The following is a 15,540-nucleotide window of genomic DNA, read 5'->3' as shown; positions in this document are numbered from 1 at the left end:
AATATTATTCTAAACTAGAATTATAAAGTGTGTTTATGGGATGTTTGGTGACTCGAATTTGTCTGACTGATGAAATATAACTTTGTAGTAGTTACTTGAATAATATATTTAAAAGTCAAACATGAAAAAATAAGTAAAGTTAATTAATTTTTTGTCGAGCTTTAAAGCGTCTGACACTTTTAACACGTGAAGGTTTCATCCATGTGAAAATAAGTTATGTCAGAACGCTCTGGGATCTTGGACTATTACAATGTTGCGTGAGTAACAGTAGTTAGTTGTCAGTTGTATCGTCGTCTGATGTTAAAACTAACAGTTGTCACTTAGAAGTGGTAAATTTGACAGACGATACTTTTAGATTTGACAGATGATGTGGCCTAACGACTTGTTCTCATAATTTTTTGGAATTTAAATTAATATTTATTTCTAGCTAACTTATAATACCATGTCAAGATGATTGTGATAAAGACTATTATTTTTTCTGTGTTTATTACAGTTTGCTATAGTAGATTGCCGGACAAAGTGTTATGTGCAAATCAAGAATGTAATGGTAAGTTAGATTACTTATAGTTTTTTCCATATTCCATGCTTCATTCATGCCTATTTATTATTTTATTGCAATTTCTTATATTTTCTGTGTACCTTTATTGTATTCATAACAATATTGTTTTTTTACTTTTTACAGCACCAATATCCAAAGCCAAAACTCTTCTTAGTTATAACAGTCCAGAATCTGATCTCTTATCATTCAAAGGAAACTCAGAAGCAATAATATCTATGAAATCAGCTGGAACAAATTCAGATTTATGGTATGCCACCATTAATGGGAAGTCTGGTTTTGTTAATACTAGATTTTTAAGGGAGATAAAAGTTTACACAAAGAATTTAGTAGAGATGCCCGTTGAGATCAAAAACATAAAACCCATAGTTAAACCTGATAAAGTACAACAAGCCCATGAAGTGTTTGAAGGAACAACAATATACTCACCAGAGCCTACCCCACCAGCTGATGCATCTAAAATATCAACAGAACAAATATCTCAATTTAGTGAAAACATCCCTGAATCTATTCACAACATTAACTTAGAAAGTATGTTAAAAGAAACTTATGCGGAATCCTCTCCATTAGAGACAGCTATTCCTTTAGTTGATGATATGAGCAAAGAAATTAGAAGTGAGAAAGAAACACCAAATGATTCTTTAGAAAAAGTTGATGAAAGCAGTGGCACTGATATCCATTTCGACAGTAAGACAGACAAAGTTGAGTCAATAATAAGTCCAGTGTCTGAAGAAGTTTCTGGAAGTGCAGAAAATGTTAAGTCACACGAAACTTTGGAATCTATTTTAAACCCTACTCTACTTGAACAAAAGACTAGTGTCAAAGATGACCCTCTGCTTGTCACTGAAACAGAACCGACTATTAGTGAACAGAATGCATACCTTGATTCTAGTACAGATAAAAGTATCAAAAATGAACTGTTGCCTGTCACCAAATCAGAACCAAATACTAGTGAACAGAATGCATACCTTGAGTCTAGTACTGATAAAAGTGTCAAAGGTGAAGCTTTGCTTGTCACCAAAACTGAACAGAATGCATATCTTGTAACTAGCACAGAGAAAAGTGAAATTTTACAAGAAGTATCCAGTGAAAGCCTGCAAGAAAAATTGCTTAAAACCAAAACGGTACCAAATATTAGTGAACAGAATGCAAATCTTGTGTCTAGTACAGATAAAAGTGTCAAAGATGAAGCTTTGCTTGTCACCGAAACTGAACCGAATATTAGTGAACAGAATGCACAACTTGTATCTGGTACAGAGAAAAGTGAAATTTTACAAGAAGTATCCAGTGAGAGCCTGTCTGTTCAAGAAAATTTGCCATCTATTGATAAAAATGTAATTCAACAAAATGGCTCTAATGCACCAAAAAGTGATATTGCAACAGAAAATGAAGGTACAATGACAATAGAAGATCACACAAGTATTCAACATAAAAGGGCACAAACCATTGAGCTTGATAATTTTTCAGAAAGCAGTACTGTATCTCCAAACAGTGACGCAACAACAATATCACCAGAATCAGGGACAACTGAGGAGCCAACAATACCAGCCATAGAAACTGATACTATGTTACATGAGTCTAAACCTCAAACAATACCTGCCGCTGATATGAACTTACTTCTACAGGAATTGCAAAATTTGGATACAACTACACTGAAAGTGCCATATGTTGATGCAACATTTGAAGAAGCTCTTAGACAAGATGTAGTGTCAGAATCAGTTTCTATAGATAGGTTTCTAGAAACTGAATCAAACAGTGAACAATCAAGCAAATTAAATACAGATTCTACAAGTTCAGATGAAGTTTTGACATCAACTGAGACACCTGTGACAGAAACATACATAAGCAGCACAACAGAGAGTTTAATTGAAGAAATATTTACCTCCACAACAGAATCACCACCAGTTGAAAGTGAAAATGAAGGTTTCTTTTCTAATATGTATTCAACTATCGCCGACATGTTACCACCATCTACAGAGGCCCCTCCCGAAGAAATATTTAATCCTGATCTTGTTGAGGCTCCAGAGAGTGAATCCAGTGTTACATTGACATCATATCTTTTTACTATGTTAAACTCAGTTATTGGAAGTAAGGAACAAAGTAATGCATTGTATCCTTCAACTGGTAAGTTACAGTTTGAATGTTTATTAAATGAACTTATTTGGCCTAATGATAATTTTTCTTTCCATAATTGTTTGTTGCTCATATGTTGGATTTAAGATATTCTATTAACAATGTGTAATTTATATTTTTATTTTAATAAACTAGTTCTCAACTCTATTTATAATTTTTAGGTGACACCTGTTTCTCTGAAGAATATTGTGATGGTGAAGCATATGGTCAGCGCAATAGATTTATAACATTCATTCTGACTACAGCCACATCTGTGCTACTTTTCACATTGGGATATTACTACATTGATAATAAACGGCAAGATAGCAAATTTATTGGTACTATAAACAAATTACAGAGGGAATTGCTATTTGCTACTAAGGTACCTATATAGTTTGGATTGTTCATACATTGGATTGATCAAATAAAAATTATACCTTTTAAGTATATTATAATTTAACTATGAGGGCATGAATCTGGAATGAAGTGGAGTTAACATAAAAGCTGTGTATGACTTATAAGGATGGTTCTCTACCACAGCTGGGGGATCTTGTGACATAATTTTTAAGAATAATATGTATATTGACTAATCAAAAGCACGGGTTGGACTTAAAAATCATATACATACAACAAAATAAAATATATACGATTTCTAAGTCATAACCAAAAGCACTTGAGAAAACATACTTTTACCTTATCTATTTACATATATTGTATGTAATATTCATTATAAGGATACCTGAGATAATAATGTAATAACTACAATTATATGTAACTGTTTCTCTACATCTAGTATTTGGGTTAGCTAGCTAGTAATGATTATCTTGTTTGTTATTATTCAACATTAATTAGCTTTAACAATTATGCAGGTTTAAAAACCTACAAAAAATGCTGGCTTTTGGTCTAAATTAAAATGTTTATCAACAAAACCTTTGGATGATCAATCCAAAAGCCATTGCAAAATGTTTAGGTGTGTTTCACGATATTTCACGTTCTAAGATATTTATGGGTATTTTATTTATCAGGAGTGTGAGATCCTTAAAGAGGAGCTTGGCACTACGAAAAACAAATTAAACTCGATCGAAGACAGTTCTTTTGGAAAAGACGACATGGTGCAATCATTGAAAGAAGAAATTGATGAGATGAAAGCACAAAACGATAGACTTAGGAAATCTTTAGATGATAATGAGAAGTTGTTGAGGGTGTCTGAGAATACTGCTGGCGAGCTGCAGAATACCTTGAGTGAAGTAGAGAACACTCTGAGTGAACTGTGGGGGGAGAGAGCACAGTCTGAGGAGCAAATTGCTGAATTGAATGGTGAGTAATCTTTATTAGGACTTACTCCACAATTTAAAAATATATTTTAAATACAGATATACCAATAACAGTAGCATGTGTGTGTATAAATCAAATCATCCATTTCAATAAGATCATCTGAAATGACACTTTGAATGTTAAATAAAATATAAAGATTAGGTAGGAAGGTAGTATTCTGTGGAGAAGAAACGACACACTTACTCTTTTATATATTTATTATTTTCGAAAGCCCTTCATATTATTTGTTATATTTTGTTTTTTAACCTCGGGGATATTAGAGTGTTCAAAAATAATTTCTTAAGACATGTATGTATCTTTTTTATACTTCATTTAAAATCCTTAATAATTGATGCCAGAAACTTTTTAGATCAGTCTAAAAGAACATCATGTGAAGAGCAATTTACCATTAGATATTATTTATTTATTAATTTTATTGCCCTCAATTTGTCCTACAATCGTTATACATTTACAGTTAAAGTAAAATATATAATAAATAACAAGCAGTAATGTTTTTGAATTTTCCAGAGAGAATACAGGTATTTGAAGAGGAGCTAATATCAGTGACTCGGGATAGAGACAATTACCAACTTAAGTTTGCCTCAGCCGAGAGTGCGTTAGACGACTACAAGAAGCAAAAGAAACTTCTGGAAGAAGTCAGTCATCAACTCATTGAAGCAAATAATACAATTGAATTGCAAAAACATGAAATTGTTGCTCTGAAGGTAATTCTATTATAAATACTTTATCTTCCACTATTTTTTAGCCCGATTATTAATTTGGTTAACTAATGTAAAGTAGTGTTGGCCAAGTGGCTTCAGCGTGCGACTCTCATCCCTGAGGTCGTAGGTTTGATTCCCGGCTGTGTGTTCACCGCTGTGCTAATATTAAATGCACAATCGCTAGACAGGTGAAGAAAACATCGTGAGGAAACCAGTTTGAATTAGACCTAAAAATGGCGGTCTCAGGCACAGGAATCTGATCACGTACTTCCCCATTAAGAGTGACAAATGGTCCTGAAACAGATACAGAAATCTGAGGCCCAGGCCTAAAAAGGCGCCACTGATTTATTATTTATTTTATGTAATAAATGTCATAAATTACCGATTTTCAAGTAAAAGAAAAAGCATTTTCAAATAAAAGGAGTTCCTTCAAAATCCCAAGAGACTTTGTAACGCCTATATTAACAAATTTGTAGGGTTTGTTTATTTACATGTATATATATAAATAACTACCAAATTTTTAAGTATTTTTTTCTACTATTGTAAGCAAGTAAGTACTTATATTTTTGCCAGCACACCCGTGAACACTTTTTTAACTATTACAATGTTTAGGATGCATTGAAACAAGTAAAAGGCGGCGCTCAGTCTAACATTGACGTGGCATCTCTGATAGATCACACCGAAATCAAGGCCAAACTGTCCAAAGCACTCGAAGAAAGGGAGACATACAAAACTCAATTTGAGGTAAAAAATCTATGAATTTGCTTGTTATTGAATATTCTTTTTCAGGATTCTAGATTGTGATTTGTGATAGATTTTAGTTAGTTTTTGATGTTCTTAAATAAGCTGAGATAGACATCTTTATCCAAATATTGATAAAAGTGTGCCAATAACCAATCGACGGATTGTAATTGCAATCTGTTGATACCAGCTATCCATGGTAGGTCTGATTGGTGTATGTGGAATAGACCTTTGTATGAAAATGACAGTTCAACTGTGCCAATATCCTATCTTAAGATTTTAACTTACACCATTTTTTTAAATAATTAAGCTATTTGATACGTTTTATACATAGAAATGTATATTTTAATCTTATTTGTACCGTTTCATTTACTTTATTTGGTTTATATTAACTATCAAGTGTGAGTGTAAAGAGCGAAGTGATTGCATTCTATCCGTCGCCAAAAATAGATTGTCTTAGGGTTTGGTTATTGGGATGTAGATAGGTGATCGATCGACTGTCACGGTCAGACTGTGGATTAATTATTGGGTTCGGGCGTAAGACAAGGCCAAAAAATAACACTTAGTCCGGCAATGCTCTTCAGAAACGACTAATTCTGCGTATTCGTTATGTTTTAAGTAATTCGTTTCGGAAGGAAATATATCGGCGGCGTACGAATACTTTCGATTTATACGGTCGACTAAATAATGTTATTAGCTTCATGCTTGTTACGTATGATGCATTAAGTGTATTTATATATCGTAAAAACATAAATGGAGTGTTCTGATTTCTCAGCCAGACACGCGTCAATTTCACTCCTTTACTTGGCACATTAAAACATATTTCTATTAAAAATTTATGGCGAATGTTGAATTTTCTATATACCAACGGCTTGTCTCGCTGGACTTTAATTTCCCATAAAAATATGTTATCAGGGGTAATGTAGGATCCATATTAAAATCGGTTCAGTGGTTTTGGATTTTTAAAGTTACAAACATTTTTTCACAAATGTATGCTGTATGTGTATAGAATTTATCTGTTTATTGGTATATTTCATAAGATCGACTTATGGTACCTTCAAAAAAAGTTCGTACCAATTAAAAAGCCGGCCACGCATTCGCAGCATTGTTTTTCCGTGGTCGATATCACTTAACATCAGATGAGCTTCCTGACCCCTGATCCATAAACAAAATTCCAATTATTTGTGTTATTACTAAATATGTATTTGTTTTGAACGTGTTTCGTAAATACTTCCATTTAAAAGTCTTGGATTTAAATCCGAATAAATGAATATACATACGTTTACTAGCGGGCCGTTCTCCTGCTTGATATTTCAAGAGATTAGGATATTAAACAAAATATGAAGGTATCGCCATACTGCAGCGCTATCTGCTAGGCTGATTTGTGAATCTCAACCATCCAGGGCTCCACCCAAACGCGTATAAAAAATTAATTCAAATCGGCCCAGCCGTTTAAGAGGAGTTAAGTGACATACACATAAGATAAATCAAAATTCGATTGAAATTGGTTAAGTAGTTTAGGAGTCCAAATTAAAAATTCAATAAAAGCAGTGGCCTAATTGATTTTATAAATTGTCCATCTTTCAGGTGGAAGAGAAAGAAAGAAGTCGTCTAGCAGAAGAATTGAAGACCACACAAGATTTGCTGAAGACAACAAGTCAGCAGGCCACCGAAGCTCTTACAAGACTGGATGTTCTGGGGAAGTACTTCCAAGAACGAGAGACTGAATTGATGAAGTGAGAATTTTTCTAAATTTTTACAAATAATATATGACACTTCTAACACAAAAACTTAAAGTTTCGAGTCTTATAAAGCTTTCGTTGTCACATACACAAATATTGTTTTTTAATTATGATTTTTTTAGTAAAACAACAGTACTTTGCATCGCGTACGATATTGATCTAGATTTCACTTCGCTCCAAATAATTCCAGCTCTCTCAGCCTCATCACAAATAGAAATATATCCATGATTGTAAATCAATGAAAAATGTTTAATATTAATTTGTAATTAAGTACTTATTATTTTGATATCATAGATGACATATACTCTGATTTTTCAATCTGTAGAATTGTGACATTTCATTAGTGTTGCTACTCAAAAAAGTTTTCCACTCTTATTTTTTTATGTTTTGTGTACAAAAAGGTAAATATAAATGTTTACTTACTCAAGTGACCTAATGTAAAAGTAACAAATATTGCTATATTATGAATAATATATCAATTAACTTTAATTGCTTTAATTTTAAATTTTCAGGGAATTGAGCACAAAGGAATCCTTGTGGTTAAGCAAACAAGGCGAGTCAGCCAGCACTGTGGAGAAAATTGAGTTGCTGCAACAAGAAGTTCAAAGATTTAAGTAAGTGTACATTATTGTTTTCTGTTAAAATAAATTAATTGGTTAAATAACCTGTTTAAAATGTAGTCACATGTAACTTTATCGTAAAAGAAAATATTTCTATTGAAGATTTGTTCGAAGAACTCGAAACAGAATACGAAATTCCACCTGTATCCCTTCGACGTTCAACCCCTGAGCGTTTCTTAAGGCAGTTTTTTCCAGCACCACTATGTGGAACCAGTTGTCCACTAAAGTATTTCCGTACCAATTCTTAAATACTGGAATTAACCCCCACCCCTATACGGACATTAGTTTAGTCTGTTGCCCGGTAGCCGCCTGCTATATAAAAGCCATATTTTATTTCTATTACTATTTCTTCTTCCAGGGAGAAATGCGACACATTAACCCTGGAATTAGCGGAACAGGAGTCGGCTCGTCGCACCGCTATAAGCGAGATGGAGACTCGGGCGCACTCCGCCTGGCTCGAAGCTCGTCAGGCCAAGAGGGAGGCGGATGCTGCCAAGGATGAAGCGGCGGCCCTAAGGAGGAAGCTGGCTGCCATGCATCAGGCAGACGGTGCTGCCTCTCCCAATAGAGGTAATTTTGTGTGCAAAATATTTGTGTCTTTTATTAACAGGCTATTTGCCGAAAATCCAAATTTTAAATTCCCTTTCGGAATATTAATTAGTAACTTTAGAATGTATACAATAAAATTCGAATCGTCAATTTGATTATTTTGTGACCGTGTTATTATAAATCATATATTTATAATCTTTAAATGCTATATTTTAAATCAAAGATTATTACTATATAGGTTAAGAGTTCTATGTATGTGTTTGATTGTTGTTTAGGATTTTATAAATGAAGTATAACAATTTTTTCAGGTTTTTCTTTTCGAAAAATAATAATTTTTCAAAAACTTTTTAAATGCATGAACTAGAAGTTAAAACGTAATGTTAGATATGTTTTGTATGTAAATCTCTTAAAAGTAGGAATTTGGAATATTGTTTAATCATCGTAATGACGTTCAGGCCATATTTTTATGGTCGTTTGTGTTATGAAGCGAACAAAAAGTTTTACTGAAAACCAAGTAGCTCTCTGTCATGGTAATATTTACTTTGACTCCTACCGACTGACAACTCCAAATTTTATATGTACATGTACGATAATTGTCTCCAGGAGTAGCATCGCCTCTGGAAGCAGTGGATGGTCTACCACCAGCTCTGCCACTGGCCTTCCTTCCGCCCCCTTTGCTTCCGCCATTACCTCGTCCGCCGCCGCTAGGACGATTGCCTTCACCCCACGGCCCAAGGTAAACCACTCTTCAGCCAGGCTACCACACTTGAAGAAGTTACACAGAACTGCTGAAAGTTGTGTGTGTTGCAGATTCTTGTTGTTTGTATGAACCCAAATTTAAGACTCCTGCGATTGCGATACGTCTATTACAAGCACTGTATTGAAATTTAGTGAAAAAACTTAATATTGGAACAATTGGACGCTACAAAGTATCGGGCAGAATTAACATCGCTAATGTAATTCTAAAATAATAAAGGCCGGCTACGCACTTGCGAGCCTTCTGGCAATGAAAGTGTCCATGTGCGGCAATGTCACTTAACTTCAGGATAGCCTCTTGCCCGTTTGCCTGCTATTACATAAAAATAACATAAAAATTAGCCTATGCTATAAGTACAATAATGATAATTTTTATATTTATAATTTAATTAGTATACAATCTCTGACAGAATCCTGCTACAAATTCTTCCATTTGTCTCTCATCTTCCCTACTATTTGCCAATATTTCTCCGCTATCTCTACTTTCTCATCTTCTTAGGTTTCTAGGACTTACGAATTGCAACACTATTCTAATTATTAAAATTAAATATTCTATAATTTATAGATACAGCGAAAGGCGGTACTCGCCCGATAGGCGGTACTCACCAGAGAGCCGGTACTCACCTGCGAGTAGGTACTCACCCGAAAGTAGATACTCGCCTGAAACTGTCCGGTACTCACCATCGAGACGATATTCACCCAGGTCTCGCCGGTCTCCATACTCGCCCCGGTCGAGGCGGCGATCGGTTGAGAGGTGAGTTGTATGTATATCGAGTTATCTTCTATATCTGTTTATTTAGAGTATAGTTCAAGTTTAAATATGTACGTAAATTATATGTATTAATAATAATTATTAAAAAATAAAGAATATTAAATATATACATATGCTGTTGACTATTTATAACCGATTTAAATAACAAAGGAGGTCATCGATACCTGTACGGATTATATTGGTGTGAATAAAAATTAATTACATGGTTGTAGATACGAAAGTGGGCGTGGCTCCAGAGGTCGTAACGGTCCAGCGGACACCGAGACGGAATACAACTCGGACAGTCCCACCAGAAGACCCAGGCGACGATACACTTCGCGCTCAGGTATTTTACATTTATAGTATGTTTCGTAAAGGGGCCGTTCATAAAATACGTCACACTGAAATCAGCTTTTTTTGACCCCCTCCCTCCCATTGTCACACTTTTTGTGACCCCCCCTAGAAATATTTCGTCACAAAAACTAAGACCCCCCCCCCTACTGAGTATGATAAATTCTAGAGAAATAGTATTTTCATTTGTTACTGAATCGAGAGCGAACGTTTCCACGTACCCTGCGTACGTGGAAACGTTACTGTCTCAAGTATTGGAAAAACAAAGAAACCCGTTGTGAGCGCTCATGTCATGTAATAAACGGCGAACGTCACGCTGCCCTATACCCCCCCTCCCCCCTTGTCACATCTTGTCACACTCGGCCCGACCCCCCCCCCCCCCCCCTTGTATGCGAACGTAGTTTATGAACGGCCCCAAAGGTATAAAAAAAATGTTTTCTTAGCTATCGTATGCTATGAAATTTGCTGGTCATGCTCCATAGGACAATTATATAGACTTGACAAAATCAATTGGTTGCTGATCTAATTTTCAAATATTTTTTGTTTTTTTTTTGATGTATTATACTACAAACACATTATTGTATATTTATCTCACACACTGATTTTTTTTCTATGACTCTTTAATGTATAACATTGTATGGTTTCGATATTTTTAAATATGTGAGGAACATGTATTCTTACAATACAATAATTGACCTGTATAGTAATTTTTTTTATAGGAGTACATTGTCTTTATATGTAATTATTAAGGTTAGAATAACTTTATTTCTCATATGAATTATGTACAAAAATTCGCTTACTGAGAAAACATTATAAACTAAGATTAATAATTATTATTAGAACGCACAGATGTAGGTACTTATATAAAATTTACAAAACAACATCAGCAACAAAAATGTAGGTAGACATAATAAACTCGACGGTCAACCAAGCAAAAATATAGATTATTTTACTAATGTACACAAAATATTGTAAATTCTATTTTAAAAGAGTAAGTGAGGAGTTTCTTGCCCATTCTTCTCCACACGAAACTACTGTTTCGTGTTAACAAAAGTGCTATTTTAGGTGGTCTAATTGGAATAAATAATTTCATTCAATTTGATATGAAACGGAACTGGCGCTTGGTCACCATGATCATCTCGTGCGATCTCGGAGCATTTTTCGAGATGAATTCCGAAGCGTAAGATGACGAGATCTTGTAGGATTTTCATGTATATCTGATCTATGAATAAGTGTATCTCTGAGCATCGAAAAAATGCCATCGCAGCGTTGTTACATTTCAAAATCCATGATATAACATGAAACAATATTAACTTAAAATTAAATCATCGGCAAAACAGCGTTTTAGGTTTGAGAAAGGCACCCAAAAACGCTTTTTCTACAACCGATCAGCCCAATACCGAATATTGGAAATATTCGATTCCAGATAAGCTGTGTTCAATCTGTTAAAGCGAAGAATTCGAACGAGATTATTATTACGCATATCAATAAATTATCTTTTAGTGCCTCTCCATTACTGGAGGTCTTCTTCTCTCTCTCTTCTCTTGAAGCGTGTCTTGTCCTGCGCCAGATGCAACTCTTCCGCATTTGCAATACCCGTCCACTAAACTTGCGAAGTAATAAATTATACTAGTTAGTAATTCTGTAATCGAATGGGAATTCTTGTCAAGAACAGGTTTCTTGCATCGACTATCTAAGGGGCGTCGATGCCTTAATTTGTTTGTCACATTTTAATGGCTATAATGCTGTGTGTCATTGACCTTAGTATATAAGTTAATTCACGCTGAAATTGCATTTTTATCGGCTAAGTACCTAGTGCACTCTCTGCTTAAATTTCCAAAATTATGTCTAAATATCTAAGACCACAGATGGAAGAATTTTTTTTTCACCACTGCGAAAGCCTGTATTGAAATAGGTAATTAATATTTTTTGTGATTTAGTTAATAATTTGTTAATAAATCATAAGAACAGTCATACAGATCTCGCGAGATTTTAATTCTTAATCCCACGAGATCTCGAATTAACCATCTTGACGCGAGTTTTCACGCTGTTTTAGACTGCTTATGTTAAATCCTGAGAATCTCAAAATAGATCTCAATATTGGATCTCTACGTGTATGTCATGTTTGTCTGTTAGTGCTTGTCACATTTAAAATTGTATTCTGAGACTCTTTTTCAGCGATGTAAGAGTGTGCTAAGCGTTGGCAAGCTTTTTATTAATAAATAAAATATAGCAAATCTTTGTAAGTATTGGCTTTACATCATAACTAACTAGAATGACACAAGTCTAAAGACGTCTTAACTATGAGTATTGAATTCCAATTGGTATAATTAATGAAAATATATTATTCTAAAACTTATTATCTAAAACAAAACAAAATTACGCTTACAGTTCTGACAATTAGCTGCATTTTTTAAGGTTTTGCTTAATTATTTTTTATCCTGCCAATAATAAACAACAAAAAACGATATAGCCAGATTGTGACCAAGAGAAATTCTCACTCAAGTATTCCCGAACCAATTTGACTCATGGTCCTTCTAAATAAGAGCATACCAAGTCCTAAAAAGCCGGTACTGGCGAGCCTCTTGTAGCCTCCTCTCTCGTATGACCGTATTAATAATAATGTTCCTTTAGAAAAAGATGTGAAAGATTCTAGAAGAGAAGATTCTATTTTTATTTATATAACTCAACATTTCAAGTGCAACATGGTCAACGGGAAACCTCCCGTTTAAAGATGAACAGTACTTCGCCAATATTTCGCCGACTATTAACTCCACTGGTGCGACTTAAAGTTGTCCTCCGAAACTAGCCATAGGCCTGCTGAGGTGACGGGCTTCCAAAGCGAACCGACGAAATGAGTCTTTCAGAGCTTTAGTTATTATGTCCGGTTTTCCAGATTCTTCTCTCTATAACTTATTAATTAAATAATAAAACCTCTTTAAATTTCTTAAAAAATTTAAAAATCGAATGAAATTATTCATTCGATGTTTAAATAAAGAATGTAAGGTTTTATGTAAAACAGTAATTATCCTAAAAACGTAATGTGTGATAATTAAACACTTATACTCGTTTAGACCTGACTTAGCTCTGTGTCGCAATCGTAATATGAAATTGCAAAATGAAACAATAAATCATATATGTAAACTATTGCTTTAGTAATTGTAATGCGGCAATTATAAATACCCGAACTCGTTCAACTCGATTTGCTAAACGTCTCTAAAAAACTTTCTATTAAACACGATAAGTGTTACCGACGGTGTAATTAATTATTCATTTTGTTTTTAATATACCGAGGTATAACTGTTCAAGTGGAATTTGGAAGTCTTAACAGGGGGCAAATGTTAAGTGATACAGCCGCCCATGGACATTCAATGCCAGAGGGATCACGAGTGCGTTTTGGACCGTTCAAGTATTACGTCACGCAATCTTTGGATGTAACACAAAGTGACTTATTGCACCTTAAAGTTTTTTTGTGTGTTGCCATTTATGTGGTGTAAAGTATAATATATAAGAATTTCGAAAATAATATTAACAATAACGCATAATTAAATCCCCGCCCCGCATCGTAACGTTTTATGCCGAAGGCTTCGGAAATACTTCAGTCAGAAGTGGGTCTAAAGTAATGTTTAAATAAATATTTCTAATTGTATCCCTTTTAACACCAAACTCCCAAATGAAGTTAAAAAAAATATTTCTCAAAACTCTTGTTAAGCGTAAATTAATCTATAAAGCAATAATGAATTTAACGATTACTTAAATGATCCTAATCCTTGGGATTGATTTCCTTGAGTTCAGGCAATTTGTATGACTCAAAACTTGGCGATTAAACGCTGACGATATATTTTATAATTAAATATGTACCTTCTATGTTAAATTCTAGCTTTTATGGCGAATTTGCACGCTATATAATATGTCAGAATATATAACTTTAGATTGTATATTTTTGTACCATATAATTATTATTATTGCAAGTAGCAAATTCAAGTTTACAGACGGAACCCGAGCATCGATCTTTCCTAACCGTATTTCACTCACAAAGAAAAACTCACAAAAACCTTAATAATGTGCATAACTTGAACGCGATTACAAAAAGAACTAGTATGGTGAAAAAAGTGATTTAAGGCGTAATAGTTTGAATAATGTATGTTATGTCAATCATAATTAACTTAACATATTTATTCGCTTATAATTTATATATGTTCTATGTTAATATGAGGTTTTATATATTTATATACAATAGAAATTTATGATTATATATATCGTAGATAGGTTGAATGTTTCAAGACTAACAAATCAAATAAAAAATCTAATTTATCTGTAATATATATGTCGCAGTCTACTATCTTATTCAGCATTTCAATCAACAGATTTAGGGCCGATTCAACCAATGTATATACGAGGAACCATGTATAATTGTATTCCATGATATATATTCCATGATTTCAATATCGAGTCAGTCCATAGTCGTTTCTCCATGTCATCGATAGTATGCTTGCGCTAGGAATAACAATACGCGAATAGCAGAGAGAGTGGCGAAGGAAAATAAAACTCGGCAGATAAATGTTGTTTTACAACACAGGATACTGTAAGAGCATAATCATGTCAACTCGATTTTGCCGCTATCAGTGTTAAAAAGTAGACAGGTGTCAAACAACAACAACAGAAAATTATTTTTTTATTTTTATTTCCTCATCACTATCATCAATCAAATGTACGTGTAACTGTTGCATTATACAATGCCAGACTATTAATTGAGAATGTTTCGTTAACTTGAAATTAAGACACAGAATAAATATTTGTGAAAAGACAGAAATCCGATGATTGGACTGACTGACGCCATTACTAGTATTAGCTCCGTTATCCCGTGCGAAACGGTGGTATATTATATATAGGCCCAATAAGGATTCTTAGAATTGTACATGGTAAAACGTAAAATTGATTTCCTCTCGATTAACTGACGTTTTATTCCAAGATTAAGATTTACTCTTATTTGATCGAATCCACCCTTAAATATATTTATATTAGATATAAGATTTAACATATGACATACAAAATATTTCTTTTAAATTAAATTGTTTGAGTGAAATGCACATCATTATTATCACTACACTCACGTCAGTTACGTCAGTGGCTTCGCCGGTTGTCGTTCATTAATGTCACCCAGTTGTCACGTCATATCCATAGACTTGTTATAAGGAAAGAGTCACGTATGCGTGCTAGCCTTTAGGTTAAGTTATTAATGTTGTAATACTCCTAGCATTTGCTAAGCTACGGGATGCACTAAAGCAAAGCAAAGCACTAAAGTAAGTTCAGGAGCGGTCTAATA

At 33.9% G+C, this 15,540-nt stretch overlaps 1 protein-coding gene across 1 annotated transcript in view; it reads left to right on the top strand.

Moving 5' to 3' along the window:
- The first annotated feature begins 344 nt into the window (after positions 1-344).
- LOC110994025 (transport and Golgi organization protein 1) overlaps positions 345-15,540 on the top strand; it is an 18,653-nt gene continuing 3,457 nt past the window's right edge. Inside the window, exons 1-12 of the mRNA XM_022260493.2 lie at positions 345-547; positions 683-2,680; positions 2,851-3,050; positions 3,694-3,985; positions 4,511-4,707; positions 5,317-5,448; positions 7,033-7,181; positions 7,700-7,801; positions 8,166-8,377; positions 8,960-9,092; positions 9,678-9,866; positions 10,097-10,209. Coding sequence (XP_022116185.2) covers positions 451-547; positions 683-2,680; positions 2,851-3,050; positions 3,694-3,985; positions 4,511-4,707; positions 5,317-5,448; positions 7,033-7,181; positions 7,700-7,801; positions 8,166-8,377; positions 8,960-9,092; positions 9,678-9,866; positions 10,097-10,209 — 3,814 coding nt within the window. The 5' untranslated portion in view covers positions 345-450. The remainder of the gene's footprint in view (positions 548-682; positions 2,681-2,850; positions 3,051-3,693; positions 3,986-4,510; positions 4,708-5,316; positions 5,449-7,032; positions 7,182-7,699; positions 7,802-8,165; positions 8,378-8,959; positions 9,093-9,677; positions 9,867-10,096; positions 10,210-15,540) is intronic.

The sequence above is a fragment of the Pieris rapae genome, chromosome 10, assembly GCF_905147795.1.
Source record: "Pieris rapae chromosome 10, ilPieRapa1.1, whole genome shotgun sequence".
In the NCBI taxonomy this organism is placed as follows: Eukaryota; Metazoa; Arthropoda; class Insecta; order Lepidoptera; family Pieridae; genus Pieris; species Pieris rapae.
This window is presented reverse-complemented; position numbering and strand designations above follow the sequence as displayed.